This window comes from Carettochelys insculpta, chromosome 21 (genome assembly GCF_033958435.1).
Source record: "Carettochelys insculpta isolate YL-2023 chromosome 21, ASM3395843v1, whole genome shotgun sequence".
Classification (NCBI taxonomy): Eukaryota; Metazoa; Chordata; order Testudines; family Carettochelyidae; genus Carettochelys; species Carettochelys insculpta.
Window position 1 is genome coordinate 10,665,410 of NC_134157.1, and position 16,275 is coordinate 10,681,684.

Sequence of the window (16,275 nt, forward strand, 5' to 3'; positions counted from 1 at the left end):
TCAAAACAAATTTAAGGACACAGAAAAAGAGGCTGAAACCCTGAGCTCCTCAATGTTTGTGTGACACTCTGTCCGTCAGTCTGAGAACTTCTCCTGATGCATGTATTGTCTGCACCTTGCCTCGGGGAAGGCCGTGTATCTTAAGGCTATGTGCTTGCTAACATTAGCAGTAGCAAACCAACTCAAAACACAGAAAGCAATGAAACCTATGGGCTAATGATTATATGTGCAGAAAGGAATTATAGGAAACATTTTCAAAAATGCCTAAGTGAGATGATGTTTTTCAAATGACTTGGGCACTATCGGGCATGAACCCCATTGACTTTTCTACTCTCAGATCTGCATGGCACCTCCAGGAGATTTAAAGCAAGAAATATCATCTGACTAAGTCAGTCTTTACCCATGAAAGCTTATGCTCCAAAATATGTTCATCTGTAAGGTGCCACATGACTTCTCGTTGTTAAAGCAAGAAATATATCTAAGTAGAACTAAGACTGTACAATCAAACAAAGCTGAGGCAGCTTGCATTTTGCAGGCGGTGCCTAAATAGTCGGTCATAGATAACACTGTGTGGTCCATGATCCCAAAGCAAAGATCAGTTAAAATGGCTAAGTTTCACCTGCTTCTGCAGTCAAATATATGACTCTAAAATGTATCGTATGATTCCAGTTCATAGCCATATACCTTCTACCAACACATCTTCAACCATTGTGCCTAGCTATAACAAAAGGGCTGAAGTGCAATTTGCTGATTTAAACAGAGATGAAGATTGGCCTTGTGGGTAATATGGTGGAGTGGAACTAAGGGAGATCTGATTTAAATTCCTGGCTTTGCCACATACTTCCTGTATGTCTTTGTCACATGCTTCGAGTTCAGTGTGTTCTTAAGTGCTTTGTTGTATCAGACCTATAATTCTCTCTGCCTTGTACTCCCCATGTAGAAAACAGAAGTAATTCCGCTTTTACCTTCTTATTTTCCTCTCTTGTTTGTTTAAATTGTAAGCTCTAAAGAAGTTGTATTATTTGCACAGCATCTAACACTACTGGGTTTATTAGCTGAGGCATCTAGGGGTTTCTGTAATATGACAGTACTGTATACTAAGTAAAAGTTTAGCTACTGCAGGAAACTTCACAGTAGAAGTTTCCCAGAAGAAAACTATGTAGCCTGCCTAATGTGTTGTAATATAGGCTCCGCTCATTGCTGTCTGCTGGCATTCACATTTCTTGGCAATCCTCCAGGGTTTCCCTCACTTGTCAGTAACTGGCACTGTGGGTAAAAAGGAGTTTCAAAGATTTAACTAATTGACTAAATGGAGTCTTTCCTGTCCGGGTGAATTAGGGAAACCTTTTAGTCTGAGAAATATAGAGTTTGCCTGGTCTGTTCCTGAATGTAGGGGCAAGTTCACCTTCTCGAGGTCAGCAGCTGATGAAATGCTTAGTGGTGGATTAACCAGGTGGCTGCTGTGAGGTTAGATTGTCCTGCTGGATTCCAGGGGTGCTGGTGACAGAACGCTGCTGAGAAGGAACTAAGATACAACAAACAGCACTGTGGTCAAGCGAGTACTGGCAGACTGCATCACTGGGGGTCCAGGCTTTGCTGCCTGAGCTGTAAGGAGGCTTTTCACAGGAAACTCCATCCATTTCAGTTACTACTCCCCCAAGTAGAACAGCAGGTAACTGCAAAAGGATGCAGTGGGAGGGAGGAATTACAACAGGAGTGTTGAGAGACCAGTTTATCTCTCAGGAGAGATGGGCCTTATACTGTGTGGAACAGTTTGGCTACGTCTACCCTAGAACGCTACCTCGAAGTAGCAATATCGAAACGTGCTACTTCGACACATAACATCTACGCACCCACCAGGGCTGGAGTCATTGATGTGCAACACTGAAGTAGCGACACGGTATGTTGAAAGGGGCCGCCCCGGATGCGGAAGGAGATGCAAATGTGTCTACCACTGACATTAACTCCTTGGCTGTGGCCTACGTGCTTGCCCAATGCAGTTCTGGGTTTGATTCTAGGGAGGTGGGTTAGGATTAGGGTGACCAAACATCCCAGTTGGGTCAGGGCAGTTCCTTTCTGAACCCCATCCAGACATCCCAATTGGGGGTGGTCTTTATCCGAAAAGCTGTTGTGGTGTGGAGGAGCATATGGGGGGCAGAGGAGGGGAGTGGAGCTGCCAGCCCTGCACGGGGTGGGAGGCAGAGTTCCAGTATATGGGGGCCTGGCAGGGTTCCAGCAACCAGGCCACAGCCTCTCACAGGAGGACTTCAGACAAGTGGCTCAGGGCATCCCATTTTCGCCTTTGAGAAATATGGTCAGGCTTTGGGTTCTGCTATGGGGAACACTGATGAATAAACCTCTCATTCTTAACTACGTAATATCCAATGGGTGTGACTGTGTGGTATGTACAGCTTGTGCAAGCAAGGTTTAGGTGGGGTCATTGTGCAGAAATGGTGAGCAATGAGATTATGGTTAACCGAACCATAATAACACTGTGTTAAAACATCAAGCTACACAACCCCAGGCTTGAACAGTAACAGAGAGGTAGGCATGTTAGTCTGCATCCTAACAAAAACAAACCAGTAGTCATGTAGCACTTTAAAAACTAACAGAATAGTGTATTAGGTGATGAGCTTTTTGTGGGGCAGACCTACTTGTTCAGATCTGGGGATAGTGCTGTTCTGGAAACGGTGCTGAAAGTGAATAGGCATGACGATTATATAACAGTAAAAAATGACAACACATGAAAACAAAATAAGGCACCCCAGGTTTTGGTCTGATAGTGATGTGCATAAAAACAAGTTACCAAACTTATGAAATGCCACCCTCTGCTTGCTATGCTGTTCCCATTCCAGGCACAGTGACTGACTGACTGTCCTGAAGAGCAGATTGAGTATTCTTGAGAGCTAGTTCTTATGGCGCACACCATCCGCTCTTGGTTGCTCGAGCTCTGCTCTATTCATCAGCACTGTTTGCCAAACACAATAGAAGTTTTTGCATTATGTTATGTTGATAGTGTTTGCTGTAATAATTTGGCTGTGTTTCCTGTGCATCTTCTGCTATTACACTGCTTCTCTTTATGAGTCAGTTGAGTCAGTCTCTCTCTCCTCCACCGCCCCCGATGTCACACTGTAGTTGCTTTGCTAACATATTGGCCCTGTTATTACATTTGGTTCTCAGTTTACATCTCTAGTAAGCAAACTGACTCCTATTTTCTCTATTTCCATCTTGGCCTAGTGTCAGAATTCCTTTTGCAATAGCATTCTAACATGCTGCAGTGTTAATTACTCGTACAGCAGTTGTATCTAGAGGCCCAGTCAAGATCAGAGCCCAATTGTGACCATGACATACATTAGTGTAGTCTTGTTCTATCTTTTTCTTCAAACCCATGCCCCCCACCCCGCCTACTGTGTGTCAGTGTCACAGACCTTATTCTTGGACTAGGGTTGGGCCTGGCAGGGAAGAAATGCTCCAGGGTGAGAGTGAGTGCTGCTCCAGTGATTTTTCCACTATTCAAGAATGATGCTCTTTTACTATCCTCCTGAATGATGCTCACCTGCCATACCGGTGAAGAAACACATCTCATTGATGTCTTGACCAAAACATCCAGGAGAGTTTCTGTCACATACATAGTGTTAAAACAAAAAGCAATCAAGTAGCATTTTAAAGACTAGCAAAATAATTTATTAGGTGACCTTTCGTGGGACAGACCCACTTCTTCAGTGTTCTGGTATGGTCTGAAGAAGTGGGTCTGTCCCATGATAGCTCACCTAATAAATTATTTTGCTAGTCTTTAAAGTGCTACTTGACTGCTTTTTGTTTTGATAGTATATAGACTAGCACGGCTCCCTCTCTGTTACCATACATAGTGTTGTGTAGGTTCTCAGCTAACCCCATTCAACATCCTCATATGTTTGAGTGTCTATAGATTCAGGTGGCTGAATTCTTCATTGTGACCTGGCTTTGCTTATCATACACATGCACACCCTGAAAGATTCCTGTGTACACTTGGCTCTGACAGGTTTCATAAAAGCTGCCTGGCCACACATGTGCAAGGTCCTGCAACTCATTTCATTGACATACTAACACTCGCTCATGTTCACAGCTACAGCCAGTTCCCAGTTCTTAGACCTGTAGTTACTAGACATCCAACTCTGTGGGCGATCCATGGGCCTGGCAGCATTGCTGTGGCCTTGAGATGTGTGTCATTGCCTTTAGGCATCTCTTTGTGCATCTTTGGTGACACTTTCAGCAGCAGCATGGCCCTGGATGTAATTAGCAGGGAATTGTGTTCAAGGAGTTAAACTGGCATTTTATAGGGGAAGGGGGGAGCTCCTGACACTGCAGAAGGAAAAACTACAATGTCAATAGATTCAGATTTCAGGGTCTGTGCCAGCAAGATCACAATTGTCATTAAGGTCTGAAAACGAAGTAATTCCTGACCTCTGGCCTCTCTTTCTCCCCTGGCTCTCCTACCGGGCTTGAATTTGGCTAGCCAAAAATAAAAACAACTTCAGTGCACTGCCCAAAATGTGACCAGAAATGAAATGCATTGCTTGGGGGCAGGGTGGGGGTGGAAAAACTGGCTCTGTTGAGTCCTGGAAATCAGCTGATACACCCAATCTAAGCAAGACCTGTGCCTAAAGGAAGAACTTCCAGAGTTCTAGAGCTAGGGTTGCTTTTGCTATGTATTGAGGTCAACCTTCTGCCCTGCTGTGCTGTAGGGTGCATCGTGGAGCAGGAGATGAACCTTGACTCCAAGAGGAATGCCCAAGTTTTAACCCCTGGGGAACTACAACCAGGCTATACCTACCCATCTTCCTAAACATATTGCTCTGGCTGTACAGGGCCAGCATCCCAAGGGTTAAGAGCAAGGGGAAAATTAAATATGGCTGTGGACAGACCAAGCACCACTCCCATCCACAGTCAGGACTCTTCCCCCTCACCCCATCTCCTCTTCTGTGTTGCTGAAGCTACCCAGGGTGAAAGGCAACAAGTGAGTTCCAGTGGATCAGACCAGTGAAAGAGGCATGTAGATGTCTGGGGGTTTTTGTGGAGCAAGCCCAAGAACTCAGCCCCTGAACATGCAAAGTGTACACTAGGAAGATGGGAGAGGTTAGGTTGCCCAAGGGAGGCTGGGATCCTGCCCCCCTAGGGGACAACCCTGCATTGGCAGCACATGGGGGACACCTCCTCTTCGCTTTTGCCATGTAATGCCTCTCCTTCTCTTGGTCCCACAGGGTGCCAGAGGTCCCGATGGACCTGTGGGGGAGCCAGGGTCACGAGGTGTTAAGGTAAGTTCTAAACAGAGGTGCCTGTTCTCACCGGACTGCTCTCAGGCATACTATGAGGTCCTGAAAAAAATCAGAGTATCTTCCGCCACCATCACCTCCTCACAGCCTCTGCCCTGTCACAGTGCCGGGGGTAGCCTGAAGTCCATGTCAAATAGCCCTAACTCCATTAACATCAAGCACCAAGTACAGCCAGTGCCAGTTAGGTCAGCCAGCATTCCTCTGTGCAGTGCTGAGACCAATACCCCACAAAGCTGTCAAAGGCCAACACTCACTCCAGCCATCCCCAGCACATAACCCCTGGCTACTCTGAGTCAGGTTCCGAGCTCGGTGGGAGACTGGTGGAAATGTATCTTCTTTAGTCTCCTGCAAGCCTTTCCGTTAGTGGAGAAGGACCCGAGTGAGAATGTTCTCTGAACTCAGCAGGAGTCATTCATTTGTTAGCGTTACAGGTTGAAGCTCTCCAGTGTGGAACTTTCTCGTTCAGCAGCATCCACAACCCGGTGTGATTTTAGTTAGCTGGGTGACCACTTATCATGGGTGTGGCCAAGTTTCCCAGGTCCCATAAAGTTTGTTTCCAGCCACCAGTTTTGTGCTGCTGTTTAGCCGTAGTTTACCCCAAATGTCTTCTGAGAGCCCAGGAAGCAGTGGAAGTGTTGGTAATGTGCTAGACCATACTGACCTCCTGTGGTCAGGCAAATTGTCTCATCTGGCACTGGTCAGGTCCCAAGGGTGCCAGATTAGAGAGGTTCAACCTGTTCTAATGGCCTGAGCTGTTCCATTACAGTGAAAGCGGGCTGCAAGGCAGCTCAAGGTTTGTTTACGCATGGAGCTGTACCACATTACACCAGTTGCACACCCCACCACCACCAGCCTGGACACAGCTCTTGCAGTATACTGGTGCATATAGCAGTGTAGTTTATTCCCTCATGGGACAGGAAATAAGCGATTCCAGCGTAAGACAGGGTTAAACCCATATAACTAAGGCTACACTAGGTCTTGTGCTAATGTGACTATATTGGTTACAAAAAGAAATCGCAACCTCTGACTGAAATATTTGTGCCAGGAGAAAACTTGTGTGTAGATCTGGCCTTGCCACCACCGCTCCCTTGAGGAGTCTGACTGCAAATTCCTACTCCTCACATACCCACAAAGTCATCAAAGTTGTGCTGTGTTCACCACCTTTATAATATTTCTCTAAGCAGCATGGTATGATTAGAGTAGACACATTCACGGAGGAGAAATCCCCTTGTCTCCTGTTGTGATGGGGGTCTGGCAAATGACCTCCTGGAATAGATCTGCCCCTCATTAAGTCTGGTTAAGAGACTATTCAAGTCAGATATTGACAGAGGACCTTCTTTTGAGGCAAGGCTGCTGAGAAAGCGAGGGTGGCGGGTAGAGTGACTCCCAGTCTGGGTGTTTCCTTTTGGAATATGGATGGCAGCCTGGCAAGGAGGTTAATGCAGCAGGACAAGAGACTAATCGGGCTGATGACCATTGGAAGAGTGGCAGATGTTTCAGTTCTCTGTCATTCCTCTTTTTCTCCCAATTATTCTTCTACCTTCCCAAGACTTCTCCTGCATCCATGTCCTCTCTGCTCCTACCTCAGAGGCTACCTTCTTAGGTAGAGCTGCAATTAGAAAAGGAAATAATGCTGCTCCTGCTGGCTCCCACCTGAGCAGGTAGTTTGTTTTGCAGTTGAGGTTTGGTGACTCCCGAATGCCTAGGACACATCATAATGCACCTTTAGAACCCAAGGGCCACCTGGCCTACATGTCAACTTGGGGCTAAGGCCCTCCCACTCCTCCACCCACGGTGACACAGAGTTGGATGGGAAATCCCTGTTTTGAACCAAGAAGTGGGGAGTTCTGAGCCATGGGGATTTCTAAGAGCAGGCAAGAGAAAAATTGTTTTATGCAACCCCTCTGCTCTGAGCTCCTCAGCAGATGGGGATATTTTCACGTGAGCCGAGGACTTTATAGCACCCATTAGCCCCTTTAAATGCTGATGAGGAAGCAGAAGCTAATGACTGACCCTTCCCTGGGGGATTCCAAGAGGAAGAAGGTTGGGGCATCAGAGGGAACTAGCCAATTAAAAGTGTCCGCTGCACAGCTCATGCCATCGCCAGTGAGTCACTGTCTGTTTTCATTGACAGGGCCTCCAGGGGGAGCCAGGCAAACCGGGGCCCACTGGGCAGCAGGTACGTCCACAGTGAGAGCTGGTGCTGCATGCCAAGATGGCACTGGGCCAAACACTACATGTATGTGTACGCCCGGGTGCCAGTAAAATACAGCTTTGATCGACTTTCCTGGCCGAGGCAATGGGGCATTCCGGCACGTTCCCAACCTCTAATTGGCATAACGCTCTGTTTACAGGGGAAGATGGGAGAGACAGGGGAGACAGGACCACGTGGCTTCCCAGTAAGTGCCAACCACCTCCTATTCCATTTTCTAGCCTACCTTTTAATGAAGGTTATAAGTTTTTGGATTCCTGCTCCAGAAGGAGAAACCTGCACAATGCCTCACAGTTCAGCCTTATGGCCAACTCTGTGTTCCTTTCATAAAGTGTTTATGAGGTGAACGTGAAATGCTGGGAGGTGTGAAAGGTGGTGATGGGAGAGAACTGACTGTGGTGGTTTTTGTTATCCTAGGGTATCCAAGGACCTTCCGGACCTCAGGGAGCCAAAGGGGCTCCAGGCGACCCTGTAAGTGTCTTCTCATTCCCCCTTCATCCATCTGTTTCCATCTCTCTCCCCTCATTTCCTCCTCTGTCTGCCCCTTCCCCCCATGCGCACACACATCCCATTCCTGTCCTGCTGCATCCAGCACAGTCAGGGAGACTCTTCCATAGAATTACAGGAGGGCCCAGAAAGGTTGGAGGATGAGAAGGATCAAACCTCACAAGTGCAGAAGGGAGGCACTTGATGAGATTCAGCAGCAAGAATGTAGAACAGAGGCTGGACTTGACTCTGGCAGGGAGGGTGGAAGGAGGGGCAAGGCTGGATTTTGGTAGAGAGGGGGCTTGGAGCAGATTAAAGAGGGGGAAATTAGGGAGAATTAAAGGAGAAGCCAAGTGAGAGTTGGGCAGGGACAGTGGAAGAAAGTGGTCGGAAGGGAGGTTTGGGAGAGGCATTGGAAAGGAAGGGCCGTGTGTGTGCATCAAGGTAGGATGGAACTAAGGAGACCTGGATTCAGTTCTTCACTCCATGACAGAATCTCTGGGTGAACCTGGGCAGCACCTCAGGCCCAGATTGACCTAAAGTGGTGTCCATTATACAGAGAGTTTACACTGTGCTACAATGGCTCTCAGTACCCCTGACCTGAGGGTGATAATACTTCCTTTCTGCCAGTCTTTCTCTGTTGAGGCTGTTTAGACCGTATGCTCTTCAGGGCTTGAATGTGTAGGTGTAGCACAGAGCGTAGCAGAGCCTGGATCTTGGATGCTGCTGTAATGATGACAGTGATTAGGCTAGAAGCTTGCAAGGAAGGGGGAGGATCTGGCTGCGTGAGGACGGTACGAGGTTCCAGGTGGGGCTGCTCAGGAAGGACACTCCTGAGCCTGTTAGAGGATGATCCCTGCCTGGTCTGTGTCTGGGAGGAGGGACTGGATCAAGTTATGTTACTAGGAAGGGTGGAGGGAGCCAATTAGGACCCATGAGAACAAGGCAGGAAGAGAGCCCAGTTCTGATTCCATCAGGGATGGAGGGGTCAGGTCAGAGAGAGGGAGCCAGAAGGGGGCTCTGACTGGTGAGGTTTAGGCTGCTGTGATGCATAGAGGAACATGCTGCTGGCTCTGAGAGTGAAGTCATCGGGGTGGGCTCCGGCCACGTCAAGGCAGCCTAGGTTAGAGAAATATTCAGGCATGCTAGCGTTGCCTACTATTGTCAGTTCAGCTTCAACAGAACATCACCACCTACTCCTGCCACAGCAAAGGTGATCTGACCCTTTGTTTTCTGCTGTTCAAGCACTCTGAGCTGCCCATTTCTGGTGCTTTCCTCTCATTGACCTCCTCCCATGCCTGGGGAGTTCCCATGTTATATGGGAAGCACTAGGGAGGGGATAGTTCTTCAGAATTGACAATGTTGCATGAAAGAGCCTTTTATGTGTGTCTTCCAGGGACCGCAGGGACCCCAGGGACCACCTGGACCTTTAGGGGAAATGGGACATAAGGTAGAGTATGATCTTTCCATTTGTCTGTCCAGTATACCCCTCTTCTGCCCCATCTCTCCTCCCCTCTCCTATGTAGAGCTGCACAGCTGAGCAAGGGGTAGTCTGGCCTGGCTGCTTTCAGAAACTCGTGAAGTAAAAAAATAATGGTGAGTTTCTGCTCTTTGGTGTTTTAAGGTCAACATTGAGAGTGCAAGAGAAAAGGGTCCCATCTGCAGTCCAGATAGAACCATACTGGGGCTGACCTGAGCTCTACCCTGGTTAGAGATGATGCAGTTCAGTGCATCCACACACGATCATTTATTTCCACTGCAGGAGATGTAAGCCTGCCCATATCTTCCGCCCTGTAGATCCCAGAGCATTCTGGAAAAACCTAGGCAGCTAACCCACAGAGCCTCAACCTGGCACCAATAGTTAGGCATTTTCCTTCAGGATGCAGTGTTTTGGCCTGGTCTCCCATGCAGAGTCCTGGGAGGAAGGAGGGTGGCTCCCACTTGCAAGGCAGAAGGAGCATTTTAACTCTGTCTGCCGTCTGAGAATTGTCAAGCAGGATCAGGCATGGTACCTGCCCAAATGCTAGAAACCAGGGCCTAGATCTTCAAAATCAGGTATGCATCTATCTCCCATTGAAATGAATGGAAGTTAGGCACCTAACTCGCTTTGAGCATCTGGGCCCATATATTAACTATGTTGTGTATAGAATCCTCTGAGTTACAAAGTCAGGAAGAGTCTGTAGTGAAGAAGGCCCCATGTCTCTTTCCCTTCCCAGCCCACATTGTTACTGTCTCAGGCTGGCTGTCATATTAGTTAGCCCAGTCTTGACTGTCAAACCCAGTCTTGCCACAGTTCGGGTTGAGTGGGCAGAGGCAATGCCTTTGTGCAGGATGGTGTAGTGTTTGCATCATTACCATTCAGCAAAAGTAGCATATTGCAACAAAGTGAAAGGAACAATTACTGCTTTTGTGCCTGCGTTTGGGAGCGTAGGAGGGAGATTTCATGATAGTGTTTCTTCTAATTCTCCTGCACCTGAAGACTCTCCTTCAGTTCTTACCACCACAGTTGATCACAGAGCAGGTCACCTCATTTTAGCTCCTTTCAGCATCTCTGAGATAGTAACGTAGTACAGATGTTCATTTGGTCCCCAAAGGAGCAGCTAAGGTACCTTTTAATACTACCCACTGCAAAATTTGAGTCATGAGATTTTCCAGTCTCCTGCCTGCTAGAGTGAGCTCTCAGTGTGGTAAACCACACTAGGAATCTGGAAAGTTGCTAGGCTGCTAGGGAGTCACTCAAGGCTTTCCCTGTCCTGAAAGCACAGCACTCTATGTGCTAGGCAGCTGGCAGAGATACAGCCTTGCTCTTGCACAGGAATCCTTGGAAAACCCCAAAAAGTATTTTTGCCTTCACTGGAACTTGCTTTTTCTCATTGGCAAATTGTTCCTAACCCTAACATGCACCCTCTCATCTCTACGTCCAGTTCAGAAGGCTGGTAACTGGCTTTGTTCCTCACAGCTGTTGATATTATGAGTCCTTGTTTCCTTTATTCCTAGCTGCAGAGCAGAGTGAGACAGTGGTATGAAAAACTAATAAAATAAATACATGAATTCCCTTCGAACCTGAGGAAAACAGCAAAGACCAGCTTTGCTGCGTCACTTTTTGTCTTCTTTTATGGAGTGCAGGAATGAAATCAGAGCAAAATATAGAATGATTAAACTTACCCTGTTGCCTTGTCCCAGGTATCCCAGACATGCCGGGTGCAATTGACCAGCCTAGAGTAAGGGGCTAGACACGTTTTGAAAGGATCCTGGGGGGAGGGGACAAGTGTCCTTTCACACACACCCCTCCACCTCACTCTTGATTGCTTTGTGGTGATACACTTTAGTCTCTCCTGGCTCACTGGGGCTATGTCTACATGGCAAAGCTATTTTGGGATAATAGCTACTCCACATCTTTGAAATGTGCCAATTATTTTGAAATATTTTTCAAAATAATGGGCACGCTATTTCGGCATCTCTGTACTCCTCGTTGCAGGAGCAGTAAGGGATACTTTGAAACATAGTGCATTATTTTGACATTTGGTGCTGTTTAGACAGCACCTAATACCAAAATAGTCGATTTCAAAAGAAACTCAAAATAAGATATGCAGTTTGAATAGCGCAAATTAGGCTATCGTGTTGATGTAGCCGGGGAGAAGCTGGTTCCATTGTATCCTCGGTGCTCACGCTCTAATAAGGAGTTTGTTATCCCGTCCTCCAGCTCCTTTGTTTCATCTCATACAGGTTTTTAAATGTTCAGTGTAACGAGAGCTGTGAGGTTCCGGTCCAGATCCAACCTTTATCCAAGGTCTGGTAGATTCAGCCCATCACTGAGCCCAGAAAAGGGGGAGGGTGTAAAGGTCACATCTAAAAGCAGTGTTATTCAAGAGAGTTCGGACCTCAGGTTCCTGCTCAGCCCACCTCTGTTACACAGCTGATGATTTTCATTCCCCTTCCTCCACAAGCTAGCTGCCAATGAGGTGTCCTCATTTTACGGTGTACATGGCACGTTATGGACAAATAGGAAGCCCAGTCCCTGCCCCACAGACCTTAGGCACTGTCCACGTACACAAGTTATGACACTTGGATCGTGAAAGTGGTACAGAACCTCCTTTCCCCTGTGGGGATGCTGTTGTACCAGTATAAACGTGCTCATACTGGCATAGCTATTCCTGTCAGGAGGTGGGTCTCAAACCACGGGTTGGGACCCCAAAGTGGGTCACGATTCTATTTTAATGCACTCATCAGGGTTGACATTCACCTTGCTCGGGCCAGGGACAAAGCTGCAGCTGTGGGAGGTGGGGCTCAGACTACAGGCTGTACAGCTGGGCTGAAGCCCTTGATCTTCAGCTTTGCCATCACCCTTCTTGGCTCTCACCCTGAGTAACTTTGGTCCCCACACAAGGGCTCGGGCAGGCTCAGGTTTCCATCCTCCCTTAAGGGGCTGTGTAGTAATTTTGGTTGTCAGAAGGGGATCGTGGTACAATGAAGTCTGAGTACCCCTGCTATTGTGGAACAAGCTCTACCTGTATAAGGTACCTGAATGCTGACATAATTGCATGTGCATTAGGAGTCCAAGGTGGCTGCAATAGTTACACTAGTACCAAACTGGGGCATAGACCACCCTTAAAATCTGAGTTAACGCCCAAAGCAAGTGACAGCTGAGAGTCAGAGGAGGGGAAGTATGCAGTGATTGAAGTTATTTGTGACCCTTTGGGTTTCTTTTTTTAACCCTTTTATACTGATTTTAAATATTTTGTGTTCTTTCTTTCCTTCCTTTTCTTTTAGTGTGGGATAGGGATCTGCCCTGGGAACCCAAAGCCTGAAGGGGTTTGCCAGAGGTAGAGCAAGGCTTCCTAGCAAACGAGGTCAGAGAGTTCATTTCAGGCTTTGGGAAATGCAAACATGGGAGAAGATAAAAGCCCTTATGGGAGCAGGAGACAGAGGGGTAGTCGGCCTTTTCTTTGGCTGTGTGTACCCTGAGCCAGCTACAGGAAGGTAATTACGCTGCCACCAGGTCTCCTCTAACCCCAAAGTGCTCTGCTAAAGGAATTCTCCCTTTGATCTTGCTCTGCTCGAAGTTACAGCAGCCTTTTTCACCCCCAGGGACCGCCTGGCTCAGTGGGACAACCTGGTGTTCCAGGTGAACCTGGCATGAAGGTAAGAAAACCACTTAATGCAAATTCCCTGTCTGGGGGGGAGAGAACAGAAACTTTTGTTCCTACCACAACTCTGCTGTTACACACGAGTGCCAGATGACCCCAGCAGCGCTCTTGAGTAAGGTATCATGTGAAGAGGCAGGGAACTAGTCTGCCTCCTTACAGTGAGCAAGGTCAGACTGCTAAAGATAGAAACTGTAGATAAGTGTATTCAGGGAGGGAAGAGCCTGGATAACCCCCTATCAGCTGCTCTTGTTTCTCAGTCCCAGAGCTCTCTTGTGACACAGTGTACAGGGGGGAAAAAACACTTTTAACTCTTTGATTGTACAATTCCAGTACCTCAAGTTCCCTGTGTGAGCTGCTAGAGATCTCCAGTAAAGAGGCTCAAATGCAGGAAGCTTCAGCCTCTGTTTTGGGCATTCAGGGAAACAAAGGAAGGGAGATTCTGACTCAAGAGCCCTTGGAAAGGATCTCATTAAAACCCAGATAGATCTGCATAATCCAGTCAGCAGCTTCACATGCAGGAGCTAAGCTGATGCATGGGTACAAAACCCACAAGACGATCCTAAGGACCCAGAATCAGGCCACAGGCTAGACTGGAAACGAGAAATGTCTCCAAGGCCATGTCTACACTAGCCCAAAACTTTGAAATGGCCATGCAAATGGCCATTTCAAAGATTACTAATGAAGCACTAAAATACATATTCAGCACCTCATTAGCATGCGGGCAGCCGCGGCATTTCGAAATTGCCACGGCTCACTGCTGCGCGGCTCGTCCAGACAGGGCTCCTTTTCAAAAGGACCCCGGGAACTTCGAAATCCCCTTACTCCTGTCAGCAGATAGGAGTAAGGGGATTTCGAAGTTGGTGGGGTCCTTTAGAAAAGGAGCCCTGTCTGGATGAGCCACGCAGCAGCAAGTCACAGCAATTTCGAAATGCCGCAGCTGCCCGCATGCTAATGAGGCACTGAATATGTATTTTAGCGCTTCATTAGTAATCTTCGAAATGGCCATTTGCATGGCCATTTTGGAGTTTTGGGCTAGGGTAGACATAGCCTAAATGGGAGAGCCGTGGAATATAAATGCCTTAAAAGATGTCTCCTCCCCTCCCCCCAGTGTTCCCAGCACAGGATTTAAAATGATGAGCACCTGAAACAGTGACTAGATTATGCTGATTTGGAGTTCTCATAATATATAATATTTCTGTTCTGCAGGAATTTCAATGTAGTGCCCCACACCTCCAAGTCAATTAACTAGGTGTCATTTTTAATCAATACTGCACAAGGCACAGTGCCAGCCACGGTGTGAAGGCACCTGCTCTCCTGGATGAGGAGAAGGGTAGTTTTTCTCTCTTTCTTTGAATAAGATCTCTGTGCTGCAGAGCTCACAGGTTTTCCATTCTCCAGTTAGGTTCTGAAGGGTTGCCACTGTCCCAGGGAGCTATGAACAGCCTGTGTTGTGGGATTAAATGCAATTTCCTCTTTGTCATTCTTTTCCCCCTCCCCTCCTGTCCGTCACCGTGTGTTCCTTGGCAAACCTTCCAACCCGTCACTCGAGCGGTTGTGTCTTTGGAATTCTGATACTCTTCTAACGTTTCAGCAATGCCGCTTCTGCCCGTCACTCAGCTCTAATTCTCTTGCCCGGGAACAGAATGCCATTGATCCACTCAGGTTGCCAGCATTACGGCAGCCACTCTTCTTCAGCTTCCACTGCAAACAGGAAGGTGCACAGTGCATGTTCTCTGGCGCAGGTGCCTCAGATGAGCCAGGAGGATGAGGAATATTGACTAAGCTTGACATGCCAGTTCCAAAGAATGGGCTTTTGGATACCTGGAGAGTATCCTAGCACCTGACCCAGACTGAAAGATGGAGGGAGGGAGAAAAGGAAGGAAGGAGTGTAGCTGATAATTCAGAGATGCTGAGAGGTCCCACTTAACCACTGTCAGTGCAATGAGCCCTTGCATTGGTTCAGAGATTCCTGTTGTGCTCGCTGACTAACTTTAAAGGTATTTAGATGTGCTAGGATTCTGCAAACAGCAGTTGCTCCCTTAGGAGACATTCGAGGACTCTGAGTAGTAGTTGAATACAGAAGTAGAAACTAAGCTTTAGTGCGGCAAAGGAATAGATACAAGGAAGTCCTTGGCCAAAATTACTGACACATTCCACATCTCTTACTATTATGGTTGGATGCTGGCCTCCTCAGAAGCGGGCGCATCTTAATGGGGTTGTGAGCATGTGTGGCTCAGAAGTGACTCTGTAGTGAAAGGCAGTATGTACACATCATACTAAGTCACAGGCAGCAGTAATCCCAATTCTTTAAGTTTTAAAGCAATACTTGGAGAGTCAGAGTGAGACAGGAAAGGAAAGGAAAGGACTACTTCCCACATATTGCAGAACAGACACATTAATCTGGGAGCAGTGTCCCAGATACCTGCAACTGCATCCTCCTTTTTCTTAGCACTTCACCAAAATATATCTGAACTAATGGACACCTTGTCCAGCTTGCTCCTTTGTAGGCTGTCTGTAATCCAGATTCTGCTCAGCAACCCTCAGACATGCCAAGGATCAGACTGCTCTTTGCTGGAACATGACTGCTCTCACTACGTTGGTTATACATTTGTTATGGGCAGTATTTTCCCCTGGGTCCTGGTGGTGTTGCTTTCCTAAGAAGATAGCATGACATAATTTCCTGCTGTGAGGTGTGTGGGAGGAATTGTCTTTGGCTCAGTCTTTGCAAGCATCCACCATTGGTATTTTTACACCTACAAGTCACTGCCCATTCTTTGACTGTAAGGTTCATCGTAGAGCTTGTTGGGGTGATGCTGGGCCCTAAAGGGATGCTGGGTACCTGATGGTCACAGAATTACTCTCACATTCAGAGATCAGTCATTCGTGTTTGTACTGGGTCAGATAAAGGAAGAAATGTGATGCGGGGCCTGAGGAATGGAGAAACCAACTTAACTCTCGGCATTTAACATCACCCACAGTGACAGTCTATGTTTTTCAGGGTGACCTTGGTCAGCTGGGAGTCCCTGGAGAACAAGGCCTCATTGGTCAACGGGTAAGTAGAGTTAGCTTCAGGTTGGAGTCCACCTAATTATGTGTACATGGATGGCTAAGCAGGTGG

At 47.4% G+C, this 16,275-nt stretch overlaps 1 protein-coding gene across 5 annotated transcripts in view; it reads left to right on the forward strand.

The window, feature by feature from the left end:
• The window catches only part of LOC142023834 (uncharacterized), a 260,378-nt gene that overhangs the window by 183,999 nt on the left and 60,104 nt on the right, over nucleotides 1–16,275 (forward strand). For all 5 annotated transcript variants that reach the window (XM_075015186.1, XM_075015187.1, XM_075015188.1 and 2 more), the window contains 7 exons: nucleotides 5,241–5,294; nucleotides 7,447–7,491; nucleotides 7,667–7,711; nucleotides 7,942–7,995; nucleotides 9,407–9,460; nucleotides 13,099–13,152; nucleotides 16,156–16,209. In XM_075015186.1, the coding sequence (XP_074871287.1) occupies nucleotides 5,241–5,294; nucleotides 7,447–7,491; nucleotides 7,667–7,711; nucleotides 7,942–7,995; nucleotides 9,407–9,460; nucleotides 13,099–13,152; nucleotides 16,156–16,209 (360 nt within the window). The remainder of the gene's footprint in view (nucleotides 1–5,240; nucleotides 5,295–7,446; nucleotides 7,492–7,666; nucleotides 7,712–7,941; nucleotides 7,996–9,406; nucleotides 9,461–13,098; nucleotides 13,153–16,155; nucleotides 16,210–16,275) is intronic.